The sequence below is a fragment of the Lepidochelys kempii genome, chromosome 13, assembly GCF_965140285.1.
Source record: "Lepidochelys kempii isolate rLepKem1 chromosome 13, rLepKem1.hap1, whole genome shotgun sequence".
NCBI lineage: Eukaryota > Metazoa > Chordata > Testudines > Cheloniidae > Lepidochelys > Lepidochelys kempii.
In genome coordinates, this window is record NC_136392.1 from 17,231,678 (window position 1) to 17,254,542 (window position 22,865).

The 22,865-nt window shown below is 43.7% G+C and overlaps 1 protein-coding gene across 1 annotated transcript in view; it reads left to right on the forward strand.

Annotated features, from left to right (window-relative positions):
- Positions 1-9,224: 9,224 nt before the first annotated feature.
- KCNB1 (potassium voltage-gated channel subfamily B member 1) overlaps positions 9,225-22,865 on the forward strand; it is a 191,444-nt gene continuing 177,803 nt past the window's right edge. Inside the window, exon 1 of the mRNA XM_073309469.2 lies at positions 9,225-9,876. Within this exon, the coding sequence (XP_073165570.1) occupies positions 9,310-9,876 (567 nt within the window). The 5' untranslated portion in view covers positions 9,225-9,309. The remainder of the gene's footprint in view (positions 9,877-22,865) is intronic.

The following is a 22,865-nucleotide window of genomic DNA, read 5'->3' on the forward strand; positions in this document are numbered from 1 at the left end:
GCATGAGTCAGCAAGTGCCACAACTAATGAGGGTGTGAGGGCTCTAATTTTCCCACTAAACCTAGCTGGCTCCTCCCCCTATGACTATGGCAAAGACCAAAAGCCTGGCATAGCCCCACTGATTAGCTGCTGCCATGCAGAACAAGTCATGGGTTTGGATGCACTATCAGAACATCCGTTCCCCAAGCCAGTAGAGACCAGGCAGTTATGGAGATGACACAGTTGGTCCTCGGGAGAAAAGAATCAGTTCCTTCTTTTCATAACATCTGCCCTAGTTGTGCACAAATTTGGATCCTAATCCTGCACAATAGCCTGCATGGAACTCCTTGCACCAGCAGGGTTGTACTGAAAAGCCACAGAGAAAAAAGGGTTACAGTGGGGCTTTCTGGGGTTTGGGCTGGAATTCACTTCCACAGAGGGCCATGGGGTGAAATGCATCAGCTGGGTTATAAAGAGGACTGGACAATGGAAAGCTTTAATGGGCCTGATTGCGATGGATGATGAGGAGCAACTGAATATCTTGATGCTAATGGGAGCTGTGGTTGCTCAATAGCATTCTAGGTAAGGTTTAATACTTGGAAACTTGCTTGCTAAGATAAGAGGGAATCAGTCTCATATTTCAAGGCATAAGTTGGTTAGGAAATATGGTTTTTCCCAAAGACATAGTTATGCGTATTTGGCACGGTGCTTTGCTGGGAGTAGGCATGATGGATTTTGTCTTCCTTTGAAATACCAGGTACTGGCTTTGTGTCAGCAAGGGAAGAGAGGCGCTGCAGATCTGGTGTTAGGTAACAACAGCATGGTTTAGTTAGACATACCTCAAGAGGAGAGAGATTCCCAGCCTGGCTCATGACTGCCTATACAGTCATAGTACCAGAGTGGCACACAGAAGATTCTAGCTCCAAGAGATACAGACACTCTAAGCAGTATATAATGGTAGATCAGCACTTGCAGGCCTCAGTTGAAGGAAAGATACTGGCCTTGATGGACCAATGCTTTGATCCAATATGGCAATTACTGCACTCATTTACACGTATGCAAGTATGGAATAACTTCTTTGATTCCAATGGCTTTTCTCCTGATTTACACCGGTGTGACTAATATTAGAATTTAACCCTATAGGCCTAAAAAACCCTGGCCCAGGCATCTGCAGTCACTAAACAATATAAAAATAAAATTCCTTTGGAGAATTCAGAGGTTCAAGATAAAAGTTGGTTAGATGGCAAATCTCATAGGATGGAAGGTCTTCCCCAGTGCAAAGCCTGAGCTAACAGTGGAGATAGGGAGAATCAAATTTTCCTGTCCGACGTAGAGTCAAGCAATGGGATAGATTCACTCTCTGGTTTTGGCCAGTGCAGAATGTCGCCCCACGCCCATCATTTGCCCTATGCTACCCCTCTACCTCTCTTTGTGGGTCACCAGGGCATCCTGCCTTGCAAAGCTGCCCCACAGCATGTGGAGGATGTCCGATGTGGAGTCTGTCATGAGGAAACCATGCAGCTGCTGCTGCCATTCCAGCCTTGTGCACCCTTGAGGATGGATAGGGAGAAGGATCAGGACTATGATATTTACAAATAAGACTAAATAAATATCCTGGGTAATTTCATTGAAACCATTGCAGCTACACCAGGGATGCATTTGGTCCATTGTGGGGGGCTTTAAACTCACACAGAAGAAACATTTAAGGTTGGTTTTTTTTCTCTTTCCTTCATGCGTTTATGTGCTGTCTCAAATGCAGTGTGTTCAGGATGTGCCCAAGACAAATGTGGCTGTGGGCAATGTAGATTTACATGTACAACCACCTTAGAGAACACCCCAGTGTTTCTGCACTTAAGACTTAAGAGCTATTAGTTCTCCAGATCCATCTTCATTAACAACGCTGAGAACATTAGGTCTTACTGAATCGCTCTTAAGAAGCGAAGCAGCAATGTGTGTGTGCCCATTCTCAGTAAGTGCTGAAATACTATTTAATGTATGCAAGGGAGGCCTCCTCCACAGAAATGTATAAGGCTGGAGTCAAGTGGGATGGCTTTTAATGTGCTTTCTGGTGACTTTAAAATAGAGCTTCTTTAAGAACCAGATCAGAATGGAATTTCTTTATGGCCTAGCCTCATAGACCAAAGGAGCCTGACCTGGTTAAGAACCAATAAGAAGTCTGATAAACAGCTTTATAGAGTGAATGCAGGCACTAGGCAGGCTGGCTGGCTGGCTTCTTACCCTATCAGTCTTCCCATCTTGCCTGCTATGGACTCTTTGGAAGCATATTTTTAATAGATTGCTTCGGACTGAGAGTTACAGTGTAAAATTAAAGCCTGAAAGGACCCTTACAGCCAGCGGTGATACTGGTAGCTTAGGAGGCGGAAACCTCAAAAAGGTTCTGAAAAGTTCAGTTAAGCCTAATCCAGACTTACTGGATTCTGAATCTTTTCAGGGATTTTTCTGTCTCTCTGCACCCTGAATGGTATGTCCAGTCCTTATACAACAAGTGTTATCTTTCATAGCTTCACTACTCATGATTCCATGCCCCAAAACAACTTGTACTCACTTTGGACTCTTCTCACGTCCAGCTAACCTTGCTACTCCACTTACAGAATTCTCTTCCAGGGACAAGTAAAATTGCCCCATGACTCAATCCTTCTCCCATTCCTTGCCCTTTGTTTCCCTTCTCCGAGTGGAGACCCTCCCTTGCTCTTTGCCTTTAATGAAAATGTCAAGTGCAGCAGCTCAGCTCTCCCATGTTCTTCATTACTTCCCTGAGGAGCCTCAAAGGCAAATCTGAGGGCTCAAGATCAGTTGTGTTCCAGGCTGGGTGGCAGTACAAGGCGGCAGCTGCAACTGAAACCCATACCCGGGTAGTTAGATTTTCATTGAAGGCAACTGTAAGGATGGAAAGGTCAACTAGGTAGAGAGCAAGGGAGGATCAAGTTGGCATTGATGTTTTTTTTCTGGAGGTGGGCCCAATAGTGTACAGATTTGTTTTTAATTGTATCTCAGCAGGGAAAGCATTCTAGAGGTGTGGGCCTTCTGCCACTAGCACTTTACCCTGGTATTTTAGTATCTTAGAGTTGTTGGGCTGTGACTTGCACAAGCCATTGTTTGACTCTCAAAGTCTGTGTCTGTCAATTCTTTCATTTTGAAACACACGCTGGGGACTCCTGGGGAGAAACCTGGTTTTTTATTTACTCTTTCCCCCATTTAAGAGCAGGCACACTGGGCTTCCAAATAAGAAGTTTGGAAATCCCTCTTATACCTTGCTATTTCATTGGCCTGACTGAAAGGGCCTTGAAACAGAAGGAATGACTAAGAGGTCAAGGATTCCCGATATTTACATAATGAGAAACACATTTTAACAGAGGGACAGTGCCCTGTGAGTGACTTCCTCTCCCATTCACAAGTGCATGACATCTCTGGGACAACCACAGCAACGTTAGAGAAGTGTTTGGTGTGTGATGTCTTTTAATACATTTGAATGTTAGTATCATGTGACCAGACAGTACCACCTGGTCTGCCCAGAGATGTTGTGCAGACCACAGTCTGAGAGCCATCATTCATTGTCATGAGAGACCGTAGAGTTGCCTTATATCAGTAGTTCTCAAACTTTTGTACTGGTGACTCCTTTCACGTAGGAAGCCTCTGTGTGCGACCTCCCCCCCTTATAAATTAAGAACACTTTTTATATATTTAACACCATTATAAATGCTGGAGGCAAAGCGGGGTTTGGCTTGGAGACTGACAGCTCGTGACCTCCCCCATGTAATAACCTTGCAACCCCCTGGGGGGTCCCGACGCCCAGTTTGAGAACCCCTGCCTTATATTGAGGAGTCCTTGTTTCCTCACAGCTGTATTGTTTATGTTAAGTTCAGCAAAGCAGTGTAAATCAACCTTTTCATCTATCCCACAGGAATGGACAGGGAGACGCTGGAAATGATTTTAAGCTGGGCAGCCCTTTCACATTACCAGCTGTGGAACCCTATGGGAGTCAATGGCATTTGGGAGTCCTGACCAGTGGCAGGATATTTTCCACAGGTAGCCTCAGAATATTCCACTAAGGAGCTGAAAGCCCTGGCTAAATGCTGAAGAGGCTGCTTTATCCTCCTTGGCACTTACCAGGTAAAATCTGGGTAGGTAGATAGGTAATTTCAGTTAATGGTAAACCCAGGGGAATACATTTGAACCATATACTAGACATGCTCTCTGAAGTATTTGAGGTTTAAGGAATCTCCTGGTTAATAACTAGAAATGCTTGGCAGTGAACAGGATTTGCCAATGATCGTTATTCAAGTGTGTGGTGGGCTCCATGGGCCTTGAAAGAATAAACCACAAATTAAGATTTGAGATGTTTCGGGTATACAAAATATCAACCGAGAGAGGTGAGCCAGAGAGACTGTGTGCTATTGGGCTAGAGAACTTTGCCAGAAGATGCGGTGTGTATTATATCCTGGCATCCCTGCGCTGCCCTTTGCTGACAAACTGCCTGAGCTGACCCAGTGAGCAGTTTCTGGGAGGACGCAAAGCTATAGAAATACTCTCTGAATCAGGGCTGGCTCTAGGCACCAGCAAAACAAGCAGGTGCTTGGGGTGGCACATTTCCAGGTGCAGCATTCCGGCGCCGGCCATGCCGCCCCTAGAAATGTGCTTCCGCCGCCCCAGCTCACCTCTGCCTGCTCCCCTGAGCACACTGCCTCTCCCTCGCCTGAGAGGGAGAGGGGAGAAGTGGAGCATTCAGGGGAGCAGGCGGAGCGGAGGTGAGCTAGGGTGGGGAGGAGCCGCAGGAAGCAATGGGGGGTGGGGAATGCGGCACGCCAGGGGGAGGAGGCAGGGCCGGGGATTTGGGGAAGGGGTTGGGAAAGAGCGGAGCTGGGGGCGGCGAAAAGTTTTTTTGCTTGGGGCGGCAAAAATCCTAGAGCCCGCCCTGCTCTGAATAGACTCTTTTCAGGTGTAATCAGCTTGGCAATCCTCCTTCCTTATTTAGGGCCTGATCCTACAGCTTTTCTATGAGAAGTCACTCTGACTCCAGTGTGAGCCTGTTCGTTTGAGCATTAACAGGCAGGAAGGAGTCTAATGTGAACAATCAACAGTGATGTTGCCAACTTGGTTATAGGCTATTTTGTTGTAAATCCTTTTCCCCCTCCTTACAATGATCTGTTCAGCTAGTACTCCATAGTTTCTACAGTAACATGTGAATGATATTACCAGTGTCATAAGAGTGGTGTAGAAGGTTATAAATGCACTGGTGATAAAAGTAAGGGTTGCCTCTCTTCTCAAGATTTATCTGGATTGAATCTGATTTATTGTCTTCTGTATTACTTGTCGTTTTCCTGTTCCCCTGTAAACAGGCAGAGGTTAGTTCTCACGCTGTTGCTTGGACAGGATAGAGGTCACCGAATGTGTTATGCACCTCCATGATATTCTGTTCTAAGCCAAATTTGGTACATTTCAGGATAGGATGCCCATGAGAGACCAGTATCTGTTGATGCTGTCCAGCCATCATGATTTTAGGTCTTCCAAGGGAGGGCTTTTACATCCTACTTTCATTGGGTCAAAGTTTAAAATGAATCTCACAGGGAAATTGATAGGCATTTGGAGCAGATGACCACACCACTTTAGCATTGGGCTACCATTTGAGAGAGTGGGGCCTGTTTAGTTAGAAAAAGGAGCTCTTCATTCGATTTGAATTTGTACCATTTAATGTTTACAATCCTTCAGAGATGCTTCATCTTATACAGACAGAGGCCTGACTTTATTATAATGTAAGATAATGTGCCTCGGACATCACAGATGGTACCACAAGCAAATAACCTGTTCTCATAGTATCTTCTAACTGAAGATTTCAAAGCACTTTACAAACTTTAATAATTTAGCCTGACCCGTGCACGGCAGCTTATTATTATTATCCCCATTTTACAGATGGGTAAACTGAGCCCTAGAGTTGAAATGACTTGCCCCAGGACTCTCCCACAGCCTGTGGTAGAAGCAAGAATAGAACCCAAATCTTCTGACTGAAGATCATGTGCTTTAATGACAGTAATAGCCTTTTTTTGAGGCAGTGTGGCCTAGTGAATAGAGCACTGGACTGGGACTCAGGAGGGGTTTTATCCCCAGCTCTGCCAGTGGCTGCAGGGTGATCTTGGGCAAGTCACTTCACTGCTCTTTTCCACAGTTTCCCCATCTATAAAATTTAGATAATGATGCTTTCTTCCTTTGTAACGTGCTTTGAGCTGTACTAATGAAAAGTTCTGTGTAAGAGTTCCTTTAGAGATAAAAAGTCCTGACCCTACAAGCCCCGAGTGTGTATAGCACTGTCTTGATAAGGACAATAGGTTAACATATAGGTATTAATTAGATGATAGTACCAGGGTGAGAGACTGGATGGTGAGAGAAGCATAGTAATAAGTGGAGAACACTATTAGCAGGAGGATTAATCTCTTAATTATTATTCATGTAGCACCCAACGCAAGTGCTTTACAGACTGAATAGTTCACAGTCTAAATTGACATTCTACAGGCTGGGAGTGAGGAAGGAAGCAAATAGCAGGTGAAGGGGGGGGGGATACAGAGAATAGGTTGTGGGCCTGCTGGGTAGTGCCACATGCATCAGAGTTATTTCTTCAGTATTGTCCCCAGGGTCAAGAAATTTTCCTTCTTACTTTATCTAGTGCAGTGCATAAACCGGACCAACATCAGAGATCTGCTTCCTCCCCTGCACCCCCCATTCCATGTTTCAGTATCAATTTATGCATGCATCATTAAGATCTAGTAGAATAAAGGCTAGGCTATAGGGATCAGGGAGGAAATCGGGCAGTCTTCACTCAGACCAAACTCCTGCTGAAGTCAGAGTAACTGCAACAGTGTAATGTGCTAAGGGCTAGATGATAGACAGGGAGAAAACCCCACCTGGTGCATACCTAACAGCTCAACTCCCAGTAGATCCTAGCTCAACAAGGCACAGCCACAGGAAAAGGCCATGCTACGTTTATCAATATAACTTTGCTTTCGGCTCCTAACAGTTACTAGTCTGAGACAAATCCTGGTTGGCTTTTTGCGGTATCATTTTGTCTGGGAACAGAGGGATTTTGTGTGTGTGTTATGGGGGGGGTGTATGTGAATAAAAGACCTGAGGTGCAGCTTCTCTTAAGGAGAAATGCTCAGGAACCTCTCTCACCCACACTCTTCATAAACTCTAATAATAAAAGTTCTTCCAGGCTCCTCCCTTCTAAATCATCCCCAGGCTGGCAGCAGCCAGGCCCGGCAAGTGTTAACTTCTCCTGCAATGCTGCATCCCAGCTCATGGTGGCGCTGCCCTCCTCTCCTCAACCTCCAACTTCCCATTCACTCTAAACAACGCTGGGTCAGAATTGCAGGGAAAAGCTAGAGGTTCAGACCAGACTTGTTGATCTCCATTAAGAGACAGCACAAGGAAAGAGAGGCGCTTTCCTGTGTGTCTTTAGAACGAGAAAAGGTGGCTCCATTTTGGAATGTAGACGGGGGCGGAGGGAGCGAGCCTCATCCAAGTGCAGGCCTTGGGAAGCTGCTTGCAAAAGGATCCTGGGAATAATCAGCAGCTTTCAGGCGGCTGTGTGGACCCATTTGCCTTGCTTCCCTCCTCCCAAGCCGGGGTTCTTGGACATACTGGAATATTACTGTGACCTGTCTGCCTAAGGCTTCCAGGGAGCCAATGCAAACGGCCTCAGCTCGTTGCTCGCTTTCTGGCTGATGCAGGATGTAGCCACACGTTGGGTTCCCTGTTCTCTGCCGACTGCCCGGCTTTGATGCTTGGCGAAGAAGGTAGGTAGCCCAGCTCGCCTGGGAAAAAGGGGAAAGCCGGTTTAGGAGCGTTTGCCGGAGTTTATGGTTCTAGCCAGGGTCACGGTCAAGGAGCAGATCCGGCTGTTGTTTAAAGACATGGCCACTGATTGCCAGGATCCCTGCACTGGCTACGAGAGGCGAAAGAGCGCGCCCTTGAAATCCGTATAGGGCTGGAAGGCTGGGCATGGAGGACCGTGTGAGCTGCTTCCCATCTTCACTGGGTTTATTTTAATGCCGTCTTGTGTAAGCAACAGTGCCAGGGGATGTTGCAAGGCAGCCTGCTTTCGTAATAAGCATGTGCTGGGTTTATTATTATTTACTGACCCTCCGTTGATTTATGTGGGATGGAAGGGAGGGAAATGGGGGGAGAGTCTCCCAAATGTGAAATGCGTTGTTTAAAGTGACTGGCAATCAATCCATCTCTTCCCGCCCCCCCCCCCCCCATCCAATCTCCTCCGGGAGATTCACAAGGGGAGAGTTATAAAAAGCATCTGGGGCTGAGCGAGAGAAGGAGGCAGGCAGGCAGGCAGGCAGCCCGTAGCTGGGAACAGTGTTCCCCCTGACCCTACGTGCATAATCCCGTCCCTGCATCTTGGGGGGCGTGGGAGGAGGGCGCCCACCCTTCGTGGCAAGAAGCCCTGTCTCCTGGTTTGGACGCGCTCTCAGCACCCGCTCCACTTTCTTTTTTTGGAAGTTCACGGTTCCTTAACCTGGGTTTAACCAAAGAAAACTGGAGGCTCGGGGGAAGGGGGAGAGGCAATCGAAAGCCAAGCGAAAGCCTAGCTCCTGTAATGACTTTAGAGCTGAGTAAACATCCCTCGCTTCTTGCGTGGCTAGCCTGGGGGCCTGTCCCCACAGGAGCGTGTGCTGTGCGCACGGTGCGGGGGAACTGTGCGTGTCCCCCCAGGGCTTAGTGTCTGTGTGGCCAGCACTCTGCCATGGCCCCCTGGAGCCTCGAATAATGCTCCTGGCTTCCGCAAGTCCGGCTAAAGCCGCTGGGGGGTTGGGGGGGATTGCCCCGCTCTGTGTTTCTTACTCCTCGCAGCCCGCCACAAACCAAGGCAGAGCCGCGTCCAGCGCCTTCCCTTCGCCTGCGGCCCCCTCTCCCAGGCTGGCTGTAGCCCTGGAAAAGGCGCGTGTTACCCCGCGAGTCTCGGCCCCCTCCCCGCCCCGGGGCGTGCCCAGCGCCTGGCGCCCCCTGCCCCTGCGGCCGGCTCCCCCGGGGGCACAGCGGCTCTTCCCCCTCTCCGGCGCGGGCCGGTTTCAGCACCACGGGGCCGAACAGCGGCCAGCGCGTTCCCACAGCCGGGCGCCGCGCTGGAGCCGATGAACCGAGCTGTCGGCCGCTCTGATTGACGCCCGCAGCCGGCGGGCAGGGGGAATGACCCGTGCGGCTTTGGCTTCTCTCTTGCAGCTCTTCGGCATGGAGGGGAAGGAGAACAGGTGAAGCCCGCCGGCTCTGAAGCGTGAGTGCCCGGCCCCGCGGAGCCTTCCAGAGGCAGCGATGCCCGCGGGCATGAACAAGCATGGATCTCGGTCTTCTACCTCTTTGCCTCCAGACCCCATGGAGATCGTTAGGAGCAAGACCTGCTCCCGGAGGGTCAAACTCAACGTGGGGGGCCTGGCGCACGAAGTTCTCTGGCGAACCCTGGACAGGCTGCCCCGGACCAGGCTGGGCAAGCTGAGGGACTGCAACACGCACGAGTCCCTCATGGAGATCTGTGATGACTATAACCTGGAGGAGAACGAGTATTTCTTTGACCGGCACCCGGGGGCATTCACTTCCATCTTGAACTTCTACCGCACGGGCAAGCTGCACATGATGGAGGAGATGTGCGCCTTGTCCTTCAGCCAAGAACTAGACTACTGGGGGATCGACGAGATCTACCTGGAGTCCTGCTGCCAGGCCAGGTACCACCAGAAAAAAGAGCAGATGAACGAGGAGCTGAAGAGGGAAGCCGAGACGCTGAGGGAAAGGGAAGGGGAGGAATTTGATAACACCTGCTGCGCGGACAAGAGGAAAAAACTCTGGGATCTTCTAGAGAAGCCCAACTCTTCAGTAGCTGCCAAGGTAAGTTCTCAAATTACTGCTCAATGTTTGCCATCCATAAGTATTGCCTGTGGGGGCTGAAATGGGTCCCTGGCAGCCAACTGTCATAAGCTGTCATATCCCCCCCCAACGGGGACGTTTGTTTGATGTATGTGCCTTTAAAGATTTGTACTGGTGCCCAGGGTTTGAGCGCCTTCAATGTAACACTGATTAACAATAGCCAAGTCCCTAGTGGACTTCATGGAATCTATGGCTCTTCTACTTTCCTGGATAAGGTTTTTATTGGGGGAGGAGGGCTGGGAGCCTGGGAGGGCCTCATGCAAAACAGGGAAAGATTTTCTATTTGTTATTATTATCTATGGGTAGATGAAAGAGTTGAGGAAAGGGAAATAAACATCAGAAGCCATCCAGCCCTCAGAGGCCAGTTGGAACAGATGCACAATTACAGTGAGAAGTGTAACCTCATTAGTTTATCTAAAGCATGGGCTGTTTTACCTAGGTTTTTCAAGTTCTCTGAGAAGCAGTTAAGGTTTATTTACTGCTTGTCCTAGGTCTTGTTTTGATGCACTGTCATAGTAGATGTCCAATCTTGGTCCAAAACTGTAATGATCTGTATAAAGTTTTCTATGAGTTTTACTAGCTTGAATTTAACTAGTAAAAATATAATGGTGTGTATCACTCAGTATAGGGCTACTCAGAATAATTTCTAACTAGCTAGTGGTAAGCAAGGATGGCTGTACTAATAAATGCTGCCTTTCAAGGCTTATCTTAACTTTTCAGGGTAAAATGCAAACACCCCAAGGAAGTACCATGCACTTTTAGTCTTCAGCTTTACTGAGGACAGTGTTTTAGATCTGTTTCTTACCTGCTTCTGGCAGATTTTAATTTTCCCCTTTATACAATGCGATTGAAATTCCTTGGCTGTTAATAAATGATTGACATGCTGCTTGGTTTGAAGTTGTTACACTTGGATCCAGCAGTTCTATTTTAGTACACTTTGAAAAGAACATCATAGTTTTGAGAAATTAGTGTCATAGTTGATGGCTAATTAGCTGCTCCGCATTAGAGAATATCCTTGCAACTGCACATTTTCATTAACGATGAAACATCTGCAAACAAACATGGCTATTTTGTAACTGGGGAGATAAAAATAAAGGTTAAAAGAGGTGGAAATGCAGTATTAAGGATTGGAGACTGAACGTTAAAGGATTGAACGCTTGACATTTCTGGGACCAGTACTCCTGCAATACTGCTGCATAGCAAAATGAAAGCAGAGCTATTTTTCTGGAAATGTATATTTTTCTGCTTGATGTACATTTCTACATGCAAACTGGAACTTTGTCCCTGTAGCAAGTGTATTATGTTTTGTTTTGTTTTCTGATTTTGAAAAATGGGTTTGTTTCTATTGCAGCATTGCAGGTATAAACAAAAGTGTCTTTAAAGTTCTGAGAAGATAGTTTGAAGAGAGTGTGTGTGGGATAAGTGATTTATTCTGGCAGGGAAAAGGAAAAGTGTGGGGTTGCTTTGATGAATTGGTTATCGCTTTTTTAATGACAGGCGGGGACCCAGAAGGTCTTTTTTATTTCAAATGGCACAGATAACACTGTGCTGAAGATGTTAATAATGCATAGGCATCCTTTGGCACAGCTATGGAATCCTGAACCAGAGGCCTCGTGCTTAGCTATCTATGGCACTGAGTCAAAATCCACTAGGGACTGTTGAAGCTCACGATTTATTGTATATGAGCAGGGAGTCACTCTTGCCAAATAAGTGTCTGTTGGGATTTATAAGTGAAATACGCTCTAGGTTTATCTTCTGAGAATTTTCTCAGAGTAAGTGCATTCAGCATGGCAGACTTTGGACTAATCTAGAGTGAATTGCAAATGCATTATTGCCTTTCCCATGTTAAACTACCCCCCTGATGTTTCACTATTACAATTGATGTGATGATGTAATTTGCCTGGGAACTGCTGGAATATTTGAAGACAAATACAGATTCTAGTCACTTTAACTGTAGCAAGGAAAAGAGAGATGATTAGATTAGGCAGAAAAAGGCCACTAGGTCTAGTGAAACCTTTGCCTCTTTGCTTGTGGATACTTCTCCACTCGCTGCTCTTGGGTTTGTAGACAGTGTACTCTTTGCTTTGATAACCTTCCTTGAGAGCTCATCCATCTATTGTATTTATTGGGCCCAATCCTGACACAGGCCAAGGTCTGACTGAAGTCACTGGGCAGCTGACCATGGAAAGGACTGAGTAAGGATTTGGGGGTCTGACCCATTATCAGAATCAAACAGTTGTGCCCAGTTATCATCACTTTAAGACTGCATTCTCTGAATCTGGACTCACTGCCTCACCTCATCCAGCTATTGCATACATGTAAGTCCTTCTAATAGAGTAGGTGACCTTCAAGTAATTCTTCTGCCAGCATCACCCTCTTTCACATTTCCTCTTAAAATGAGACTATTTCTGCTTTTGTCAGCATCGTGCCCTCTCCAGGACATTCAAACCTTTCCCATGGAAAGGGGACCATAGTAATCTATTCCAGTAGTTATCAACAAAGTGTCCTTCAACTGGTACAAACCAGCATTTCCTGTCTCATCCCTCTTCCCTTCCCATTTTACAGTTGGGCTAGACTGAAATACTTAGACAACCTCTTTCTAGTTCTCTCCTCTCTACCCAAAATCTCCGTCTTAGTCAGTAGAATTCTCATCTGTGCTAGTTACTCTTTCCAGTCTCTGGATTTGTGGCTCCTCAGTAGAAGATTCTTTCCAATTAAATGTCATATACATAAACGGGTTGCAGTTTCCTGCTCAAGCAATTTTTAAAATAATTCAACAAACTATTGTACTTTCTGCACCATGAGCCTTTGTATAAGCCAATGCCGGACTTTGTCAACAAGCCATTAACCCTCCTTCTAGCCTCTGCATGCTTTGCCTTTGTCAGCTTTGCCCCATCTCTCAGTTAGATGATAAGGAACAAGTTCTAATCGGATTAAGTTTTTCAAGGCAGGTTCCCTAACTAAATCTCTCCTCATTGTTTCTATTTTAATATTTTCTCCACAACACCTAACCTAACAAATCTAGAATAACTTTCTGCAATATATCTGATAGACATGTTGGGCCCAGTTTTGCCCTGCTCCCAACACCATTAAAGGAAGAGGTAGGTATATGAGGGAAGAAGTGGGATCTTTACTAAATTTAAAAAAGAGAGAGAGAGAGACTGCATGAATGAACTAAAAATAAACATATTAAATTAACATCTCCTCTGGGTTTCTCCATACATCGTGTTGAATCTTTGATTGGCTTTTATGCTGTAACCTCCTCAGGGCAAGGAATGTCTACTTTGTCTTTTACAATGCTGAGCAATATTAGTACCTAAATAAAATAGGAATAATATTATTAGATTTGCTAATATCCTGTCCCCTCAGAGCCTTCAAATATCGGAGCTGATATCAGAGAACTTTTCAAAACAGCAGTTTTTGTCTCACTAATTATTGATGGCATTTTCTTTAAGACTTGAGAAATGTGTACTACCTTTTCTTAACACTTTGTTTGCCTCAAGAAGGGCTGTCTGCCCCTCCTCCCAGCAACCACGTCCTCTAATAATGGGAGCTATAGAGATGTATATTATAAATACTCTCCATTTCCACTCTTCCATGCACATTACACTCCTCCCCACGATACTGTAATACAATTGCAGCATTGGGCCCCGGTCCTACAAAGAACTACGCAGGTATTTAACTTTATATGTATGAGTAGTTCCACTGAGCTCAGTTTAGTCCAGTTGTGTTCAAAGGGACTATTCACGTGCATAAAGTTAAGCCTGTTCATAAGTATTTGCAGAGTCGGAGCCTTAGACTACTCTCCATCCCACAAACAAACCTGTATAACAAAGTCTTCTATTTTTCCTTGATCTCTTGCCTCTAATTCCTACTGGTTCCTTTACTGGATCAATTTCTTCTGACTGTTGTGACTATACTTGCAGAATCTTTTACTGTTAGCTGAAATATTCACTGTAATTTTAGTCAATGTTTCCTTCTGCTCCTCTGATTATCCTTGTAGCTTACATCAGCTTATTTTTATGGATCTCCCAATCTTCCTTACCAGTTTGTCTATATTTTTTAAAAGCCTTCTACTTATACAGAGGACCGCCCACTACATCCCTACTTAACCACGTTGTCCTCTGTTGCCCTTGCTTCTGTTTGAATTTAACCTGGATGCAACCGAGTTGTGGTCTTTCTTAAATAGCCCTTTCTTTTTCTAAAGGGACTAAAGGTTGGTTTCACTTGCAGTTCTCTAAAAGCAGCCTTCCAATAATCAGATGGGAATGTTGCTTTTCCAGGACTTGAACCTCATGAGTGTATCAGATATTGGCATCCTTCGAGTCTGGCAGTTCCCTGGTGTTGAGGTCCTGGGGATTAAATCTCAGCTGATCCATTCTCTCACTCCGTGACCTCTGCCCAATATTCATTCTCTTGGGGTCTCAGTCTGCCAACCCATAAAACCGTCTAGATACTAGGACTTCCCTGGAAACCAGAGGCTGCATTTGGTCTGAGCTTGACTAAATAAATAAATTTACAAAACAAACCAGCTAAAGTTTAAGTAGCATACATGGTTTGTTTTACTAGAGATTACGACCTGAAAATTCTCTGACTATCTAGACCTTTCAAACAACTCTATAAGAAACAGTCCTATATGGGGAATTATTAGTTAAATTAGAAAAGATGGGGATCAATATGAAAATTGAAAGGTGTATAAGGAATTGGTTAAAAGGGAGACTACAGTGGGTCATACTGAAAGGTAAACTGTCAGACTGGAGGGAGGTTACCAGTGGAGTTCCTCAGGGATTGGTTTTGGGACCAATCTTATTTAATCTTTTTATTACTGACCTCGGCACAAAAAGTGGGAGTGTGCTAATAAAGTTTGCGGTTGACACAAAGCTGAGATGTATTGCCAATTTAGAGAAGGACCGGGATATCATACAGGAGGATCGGATGATCTTGTAAACTGGAGTAATAGTAATAGGATGAAATATAATAGTGAGAAGTGTAAGGTCATGCATTTAGGGATTAATAACAAGAATTTTAGTTATAAGCTGGGGACACATCAATTAGAAGTAACGGAGGAGGTTGACCACAGGTTGACTATGAGCCACCAATATGATATGGCTGGGAAAAAGGCTAATGCGGGTCTTGGGATGCATCAGGCAAGGTATTGCCAGTAGAGATAAGGAGGTGTTAGTACCATTATACAAGGCACTGGTGAGACCTCATCTGGAATACTGTGTGCAGTTCTGATCTCCCATGTTTAAGAAGGAATTATTCAAACTGGAACAGAGAAGGAAAACCTGTCTTATGAAAGGAGACTCAAGGAGCTTGGCTTGTTTAGCCTAACCGAAAGAAGGTTGAGGGGAGATACGATTGCTCTCTATAAATATATTAGAGGGATAAATACTAGAGAGGGAGAGGAATTATTTAAGCTCAGTACCAATGTGGACACAAGAACAAATGGATATAAACTGGTCATTGGGAAGTTCAGACTTGAAATTAAACGAAGGTTTCTAACCATCAGAGGAGTGAAGTTCTGGAATAGCCTTCCAAGGGAAGCAGTGGGGGCAAAAGACCTATCTGGCTTCAAGATTAAACTCTATAAGTTTATGGAGGAGATGGTATGATGGGATAACATGATTTTGGCAATTAATTGATCTTTAATTATTCATGGTAAATAGACCCAATGGCCTGTTATGGGATGTTAGCTGGGGTGGGATCTGAGTTACTACAGAGAATTCTTTCCTGGATATCTGGCTGGTGAATCTTGCCCTCATGCTCAGGGTTCAGTTGATTTGCCATATTTGGGGTCGGGAAGGAATTTTCCTCCAGGGCAGATTGGAAGAGGCCCTGAGGGTTTTTCGCCTTCCTCTGTAGCATGGGGCACGGGTCACTTGCTGGAGGATTCTCTGCACCTTGAAGTCTTTAAACCGTGATTTGAGGACTTCCATAGCTCAGACATAGGTGAATGGTTTATTGCAGGAGTGGGTGGGTGAGATTCTGTGCCCTGCATTGTGCAGGAGGTCAGACTAGATGATCATAATGGTCCCTTCTGACCTTAATATATATGTATCTATGAGTCTTCCTGCCTCTTAAAAAAGAAAGGACTTTTTTATTTAGTTTTCATAAATTCATACCGTGATCAATATCAGAACAATTAGTGTCCCATGGGAAAAAATATAAACCTCTGATCTTCTCATAGACTTTCCTGGAGCATGACTTGATTTTATCTTTTTTTTTTACTGCCCTGCAGGCCTAGAGTACCCACATCCCCCTGCCTGTAAAAAGCTTCTCTGCATATTGTAATATTTATCCTTCTCTTATGCTCTCCTTCCCTTTTGCTTTATTAGGAGTATAAATCTCTCCATTCTGGTGTGCTAAATTTCCATGTATTTCCCTGTTTCAACCATGTTTCTGCTGTTGCAGTAATATCAGATTTATCCTTGAAAACCTGCAGCTCCAATTCAGTAATCCTATTATGCATGCCTCTAGAATTTATACAGCAGCTTTTTTCTTTCAGCTACCCATTGCTCTATGCTGTTAATCTCAAAATGCCTTACATTGGTATTAATGAGGTTCCTCCATAAATTCTCTTTTTTCCTTGTTATAATAGTAACAAAAATAATAGTTACGGAAGTAGCATCTCAGATGGATTTTTTAACATTCTGCTTTTACACACAACTAGTTATAAATGTCTTCAAATTACGATACAAGATCCATTTCTCATTCATCTTCAACATTTTATGTATGAATTCACCACCTCTACCAGCAGCGAGCAGTATATCAGATTCTCCCCTTCCCACTCCCATAATTTATCTCCTATCTCTTAGCCAGGTTGCCAGGTGATATGCCTGCTCATTCCATTAAAGCAAGCCTGGCTAAGTTTTGCTCAGCTGAAGGCTTGTAGCTGTGGTTTACCTTCTTCGCTTGTCCAACATGGCTACTGCTTTGTTTCCCCTTCTCTGAGGTTAATTTAGCTCTTCATCAAACCAAAGTAAACTCCTCCCCTTCCAAGGTAAACAGAAATCTAACATCAGTCCAAAGCCTTTACCTCTTGGTGCGTGGATTCACCTCCTTTTTGGGCCATTGACAGTCTTGTCACTGGGCTTCTTCCACAGCAATTTGGTGGAGACACATAAGCAGCTGCTGCCCTCTCCATGTCTCCTCCCAGTTGCTGGTTATTCTAGCCCCAAACATCACTCCTTCCTCGGGTACATTTCCCAGTCCTTCAGTTGTATCTCTAGGTCTCTTCCCAGGCTCTTCCTAAACCCCACTTAGACCCTTATCCTGGGGAGAGCCAACAATATGCCCTGTTCTCTGCAGCTTATATTTTCCCCCCAGCCCCGGGAACCTTCGCAGAATGCCTTACTGTGCCTACAGTTCCCAGAGTTCCTCGAATTGCAATCCCCAGAATTGAGCTGGTCTGGTATTTTTCCATTAAACTTTTTGGGTTGAAAACTGCTGATTTTTGAAAAACAAAAGTGTTTATGAAACAAGGTCAGTGAATCTCCCAACTCAAAAAAGTTAGAAAAGAGGTTTGGAGTTGCCAAAAAGTTTTGTTTTGACATTTTTTGTAACAAAACGTTCTGGGTTTTCCATTTGAAACATGTTTTTGTTTTGAAATCTAAGCTAATTAGACTTGAAGAAAAAAAAAAGATGTTGAAATCAAAATGAAATGTTTCAGTTGATGGGCACCAAAAATTTTTTCTCTTGCCTCACTAGAGCCCTCTGTCTGGTCATGCATGCTATTAACTCAGTCTCTTTTCACATTATAAGCCACATTTTTATGTCAGGATAATTGTGCAATTGCGTGTCTAATTTGGTTGTGAAATGACTGCAATTGCACATGCAAATACATCTAATTAGTTATTTGTTTGTGAAACTACCTGATGTGCATATGTAACTGAACCAGCAAATGAGATGCGCTGCTAGCTACGTTTCTCTTCTGCTTTTGCTTCATAGCTTCCTCACTAGCGTTCGTCAGTGCAATCTGAATCCTACATGTTTGCAGCCAACACTCACCTTGTTTACAGGGAGTGTGGTTAGCTGTCAGAGCAGGGGAATGGACAGCAGGACTCCTTGGTTCTACTCCTTGCTGAGCAAGTCACTTAACTTCTCTGGGTTCACATCTGTATGAGAGCGTCTGTCTCAGGAGGGGATTGTGAAGCTCATTTGCTAATGCTGAGTTTCTTAGATAACAGGTGGTATAGAAGTGCAAAATATTCAGGGCTGAAAATTTCAAATCATGAGGGGCTTTTAGGCACCAACTCCCATTTGTGCCTTTGAAAATCTCTCCCATAAATGACAGGTTTCAGAGTAGCAGCTGTGTTAGTCTGTGTCCGCAAAAAGAAAAGGAGTTCTTGTGGCACCTTAGAGACTAACCAATTTATTTGAGCATAAGCTTTCGTGAGCTACAGCTCACTTCACCGGATGCACTTAGTGGAAAATACAGTGGGGAGATTTATATACACAGAGTACATGAAACAATGGGTGTTACCATACACACTGTAACGAGAATGATCAGGTAAGGTCTCGTTCACCTGCACATCTACCAATGTGATATATGCCATCATGTGCCAGCAATGCCCCTCTGCCATGTACATTGGCCAAATTGACAGTCTTTACGTAAAAGAATAAATGGACACAAATCAGACATCAAGAATTATAACATTCAAAAACCAGTCAGAGAATACTTCAATCTCTTTTCAATCTCTTTTTCAATCTCAGCTGACAAGAATGTCTGAGGAACAGTGGGGGGGGGGGAAATAAACATGGGGAAATAGTTTTACTTTGTGTAATGACCCATCCACTCCCAGTCTTTATTCAAGCCTAAATTAATTGTATTCAGTTTGCAAATTAATTCCAATTCAGCAGTCTCTCATTGGAGTCTGTTTTTGAAGGTTTTTTTGTTGAAGAATTGCCACTTTTAGGTCTATAATCGAGTGACCAAAGAGATTGATTTCAGAGTAGCAGCCGTGTTAGTCTGTATTCGCAAAAAGAAAAGGAGTACTTGTGGCACCTTAGAGACTAACCAATTTATTTGAGCATGAGCTTTCGTGAGCTACAGCTCACTTCATCGGATGCATGCCGTGGAAACTGCAGCAGACTTTATTTATACACAGAGAATATGAAAAAATACCTCCTCCCACCCCACTGTCCTGCTGGTAATAGCTCACCTTACCTGATCATTCTCCTTACAGTGTGTATGGTAACACCCATTGTTTCATGTTCTCTGTGTATATAAATCTCCCCACTGTATTTTCTACTGAATGCATCCGATGAAGTGAGCTGTAGCTCACGAAAGCTTATGCTCAAATAAATTTGTTAGTCTCTAAGGTGCCACAAGTACTCCTCCTCTCCCATAAATGTTGTTTCATTCTTCACTGCACTAAGCTTTCTCCCTTCCTTATCCTTATCATTTGCCCAGTCACTGTTTGCTATATTTTACTGTCTCCTGTGCTTTCAACAGCCCCATTTAGAAACTCACTCAGCTGGTTCCCAGACTCTGGTTTCATTCCTTCAGCAGCGGGGAACCTGACCTTTAGTGCCAGAGCCAAGTAGCCATGTTTATAAAAATGGGGTCTTTATTTAAATGTACTTATTGTTATATGCCAGGAACGTGCTCCGTGCTGGGCAAAACATACATGCACCAAAGGTCTGTTTCCTGCTGTGAGGAGTTTAGTCTCCTGTGGGAAGCCTATCTTACACTCAGTGAGCCAAATTCAACCCTGGTGAGTTCAAGGGGGTTATGCCCCTTCCATCAGAGTTGTATTTGAATGAATAATTTGCATTTTGGCATAAGTGAAAATGGCTCTATCTGCAGTCAATCAGGAATTTTCCATTAGAATTATTTTCCGGTGGAAAATGCAGTTTCTGTTAAATAAACATTTTCTGTGGGGAAAACCTCAATTTTGCAGATCTTTTTTAAAATATATTTTCCATGAGGAAAATGAAAGTTAAATGTTTTGGGTCAATTTTATTTGAATTAGAACATTTTGTTTTGTTGAACAGATTTGAAATGTTCCATATAGAATGAGTTCAGTAAAACATTAAACTGCATTTCCCTATCAGTGCATTGCCTTCTGGGAGTTGCGTTCCATCCTATGGGCTGACCTCCCTGTATTCCCATGATGTAATGCAGATTTCCTGCTGACCAAGTTCCGTGTGGTGCATCACGAAGTCATATGACGCTCCAGCAAAGGAGTATGGCCATAGGGGAGAATGGAGGTCTCCAGTTCCCGAGCTACAGCTCCCACAAGGCAATGCTCAGCCATAGGAAAATGCGGTTTAATGTTGAACTGACGCAAAATGAAGCATTTGGGGTTAGTTCAACAAATGAAAACATTTTGATTTTGGGAATGTCAAAATATTTTGATCAAAAATGGCAACATGAAAACTTTTGACATTTCCAACTCAGAATTTCTATTCCATGAAAAATTTCAATTTTTAATCCCAATTTGGGATAAAAATCTGTTAATGTCAAAATTCCCTGGGGCATAGAAATTCCAAATTTTGCCCAGCTCTAACTGCAGATGTTTATCACTGATTGTTGTTCATGAGAAGAATTTTGGGCTAGATTTTCAAAGAATTTAGGCATGCAGTTATGCACATAATCTGGTTTCAGAGTAGCAGACATGTTAGTCTGTATCCGCAAAAAGAAAAGGAGTACGTGTGGCAATTTAGAGACTAACAAAATTATTTGAGCATAAACTTTTGTGAGCTACATCATCGGATGCACATAATCTGTGCATGCAATTAGAGCAATTACAAATGCAAACCAGACAATTGCATGCAGTGATTGTCAGTTCTGGTCAGCAGACTATGTGATTATTTGATTTGTGCATGCTCGTATTTGTAGCTGTATGCCAAATGGAGTATGCAATTGCACCCCTAAACTGTGTAGAAATCAGTTTCTGTCCATTCAAAACAACTACTTTAATTTAATTCATTTTATTTGCTGGGATAAATGTCCCCACCATTGGTTGTTAGGAATAAACTTGGCACCTAATTATCAGATGCTTCTATTGTCCATTCGTTTGATTCAGGGTGGCCTTTACGTTTCTCCTAACTTGTGAAGCAGAATAATTCAGTGCTACTTTCACAATTACAAGAGTATGCTATTTGTTATTACTAATGGCAAAATATTTATGTCTGTGAAAGTTCACAGCTGATCATTTAGTTCTTATAATAAACACAGTCAATATGATTTACTCTATGGAGGTACCTGGCAGTAGAAGCAAATGTGGCCAGTCAGTATGGTTAACACGTTAATATTAGTCCTGTCTAAAGAAGCTGGTATCTCTTGCTCCCACTAAATTCAATGGATAAAAATTGTATTCTGACCAAGGGAGACAGGAAACATACCTCTTTCAGCACAGGCAGGCTACATGGTCGAATAGGTCACTTCTATTTCAGATGTCTAGGTTTCTGGTATCTCTTAACTTTTGTACCCTGCACCCAGCTAGTCTCTAAGGTGCCACAAGTACTCCTTTTCTTTTTGCGGATACAGACTAACATGGCTGCTACTCTGAGCTCAGGTAGTGTCCAAACTCCCTCCTTCCCTGGGGTTTCCCTTTATTGGTAACTCAGTACAATAACACAACACAAACCTCAGCCTAATCTTCCCGAAGCTTGGCTGTTCCTGTGGTTTTCCCCCCAGGTCCTCCTGTGTCCTAGTTTTCTCTGTTTCCTCTGAAACCTGCTGGAGCTTACTGGATATATCTACCAGAATGACTCAGCAGTACTCATCCTGAATCTGAATGCAGGGATTTAGCTCCCGAGTCTAGAGAAACTCCACAAAAGAGCCAGACATTCCTATGCAGGGCCTTTGAGTTTTCTTCATTACTTACACACACACACTCACTCTCTCTCTCTTCACGTAGCTGGAATAGCGTAATTTAGGTTAATTTACCACAGTAGTGTAGACATAGCCATAGTAAATGCTAATATAGAGATAGTCAAAGCATGGTAGTTCCTTATCTCTTATGGTATCAGCCAAGGGTCCAAACCCGACTCTTTGAAGGTAAAACACCCATTGAGTTTAACTGGAACAGTTCATTTTTACTATAATAATGTCTGCACTTATCAACCAAAGCTCTGAAAGTGCTTTGAAAAGATTGGATGCTTATGCCTTGAAACATAGCTGTGGCATGCAATTATCTCATTTTATACATTTATAAAGTGAACCAAAAGATTAGGTGGCTTTCCAAAGGTATATGGCAAATCAGTGGCAGAGCCAGGACGAGAAGCCAGGAATTCTGCCACGCAGTGCCTTGTTGTAACTACTACACCACATTGCCCATGGCATGATTTTGTTGTTAGTATAGACAAGTTTTCCAGGTACCAAATTTTACCTAATCTGTATTCTGCAATACTAAGACATTAGATGATGTACCAAAGATGACATTATAGTTTGCTGCCCTCTGAATGTCCTTACTCTGGGGAGGCAGTTTAAGCCCATCTTTGTCTTCATGTAGCTGTACCTAGTTTAAGGATTCCAGCCCTTATGGAGAAATCTTGTAGAACTTAATAGGGAATGAAAGGTTGTATAGAAATTTAATAGGGTTGTACAGAAGTTACTCTAAAAGCCTATTGCATTTAATTTAGAACCAAATCCTTTCTATACTGATAGATTTTCACAACCATCCTATGGAATTCTATTATAGGGATATAATTCTTGATTAAATCCTGTAGAATAATTCAAAAATTTGGTGGAAATATTCTTATGTACCATTAATTTCTACAGGATTTTTTTTTCCATATGGAAGCTCTTATCAAACACTGAAATCCATTAACCTGTTCAAGGAAGGTGTTACACAGTTAAGGTAATTACACTTAACTAAGAACATTTTTTTATAATAGTAGCAAGCTGCTTTCCTCCCATCCCTTTCTCCAAATACAGTAAAAAAAACTCAAAGGCCACAGCTTTGTTTTATAATACAGTCAATATATTTTCATATTAT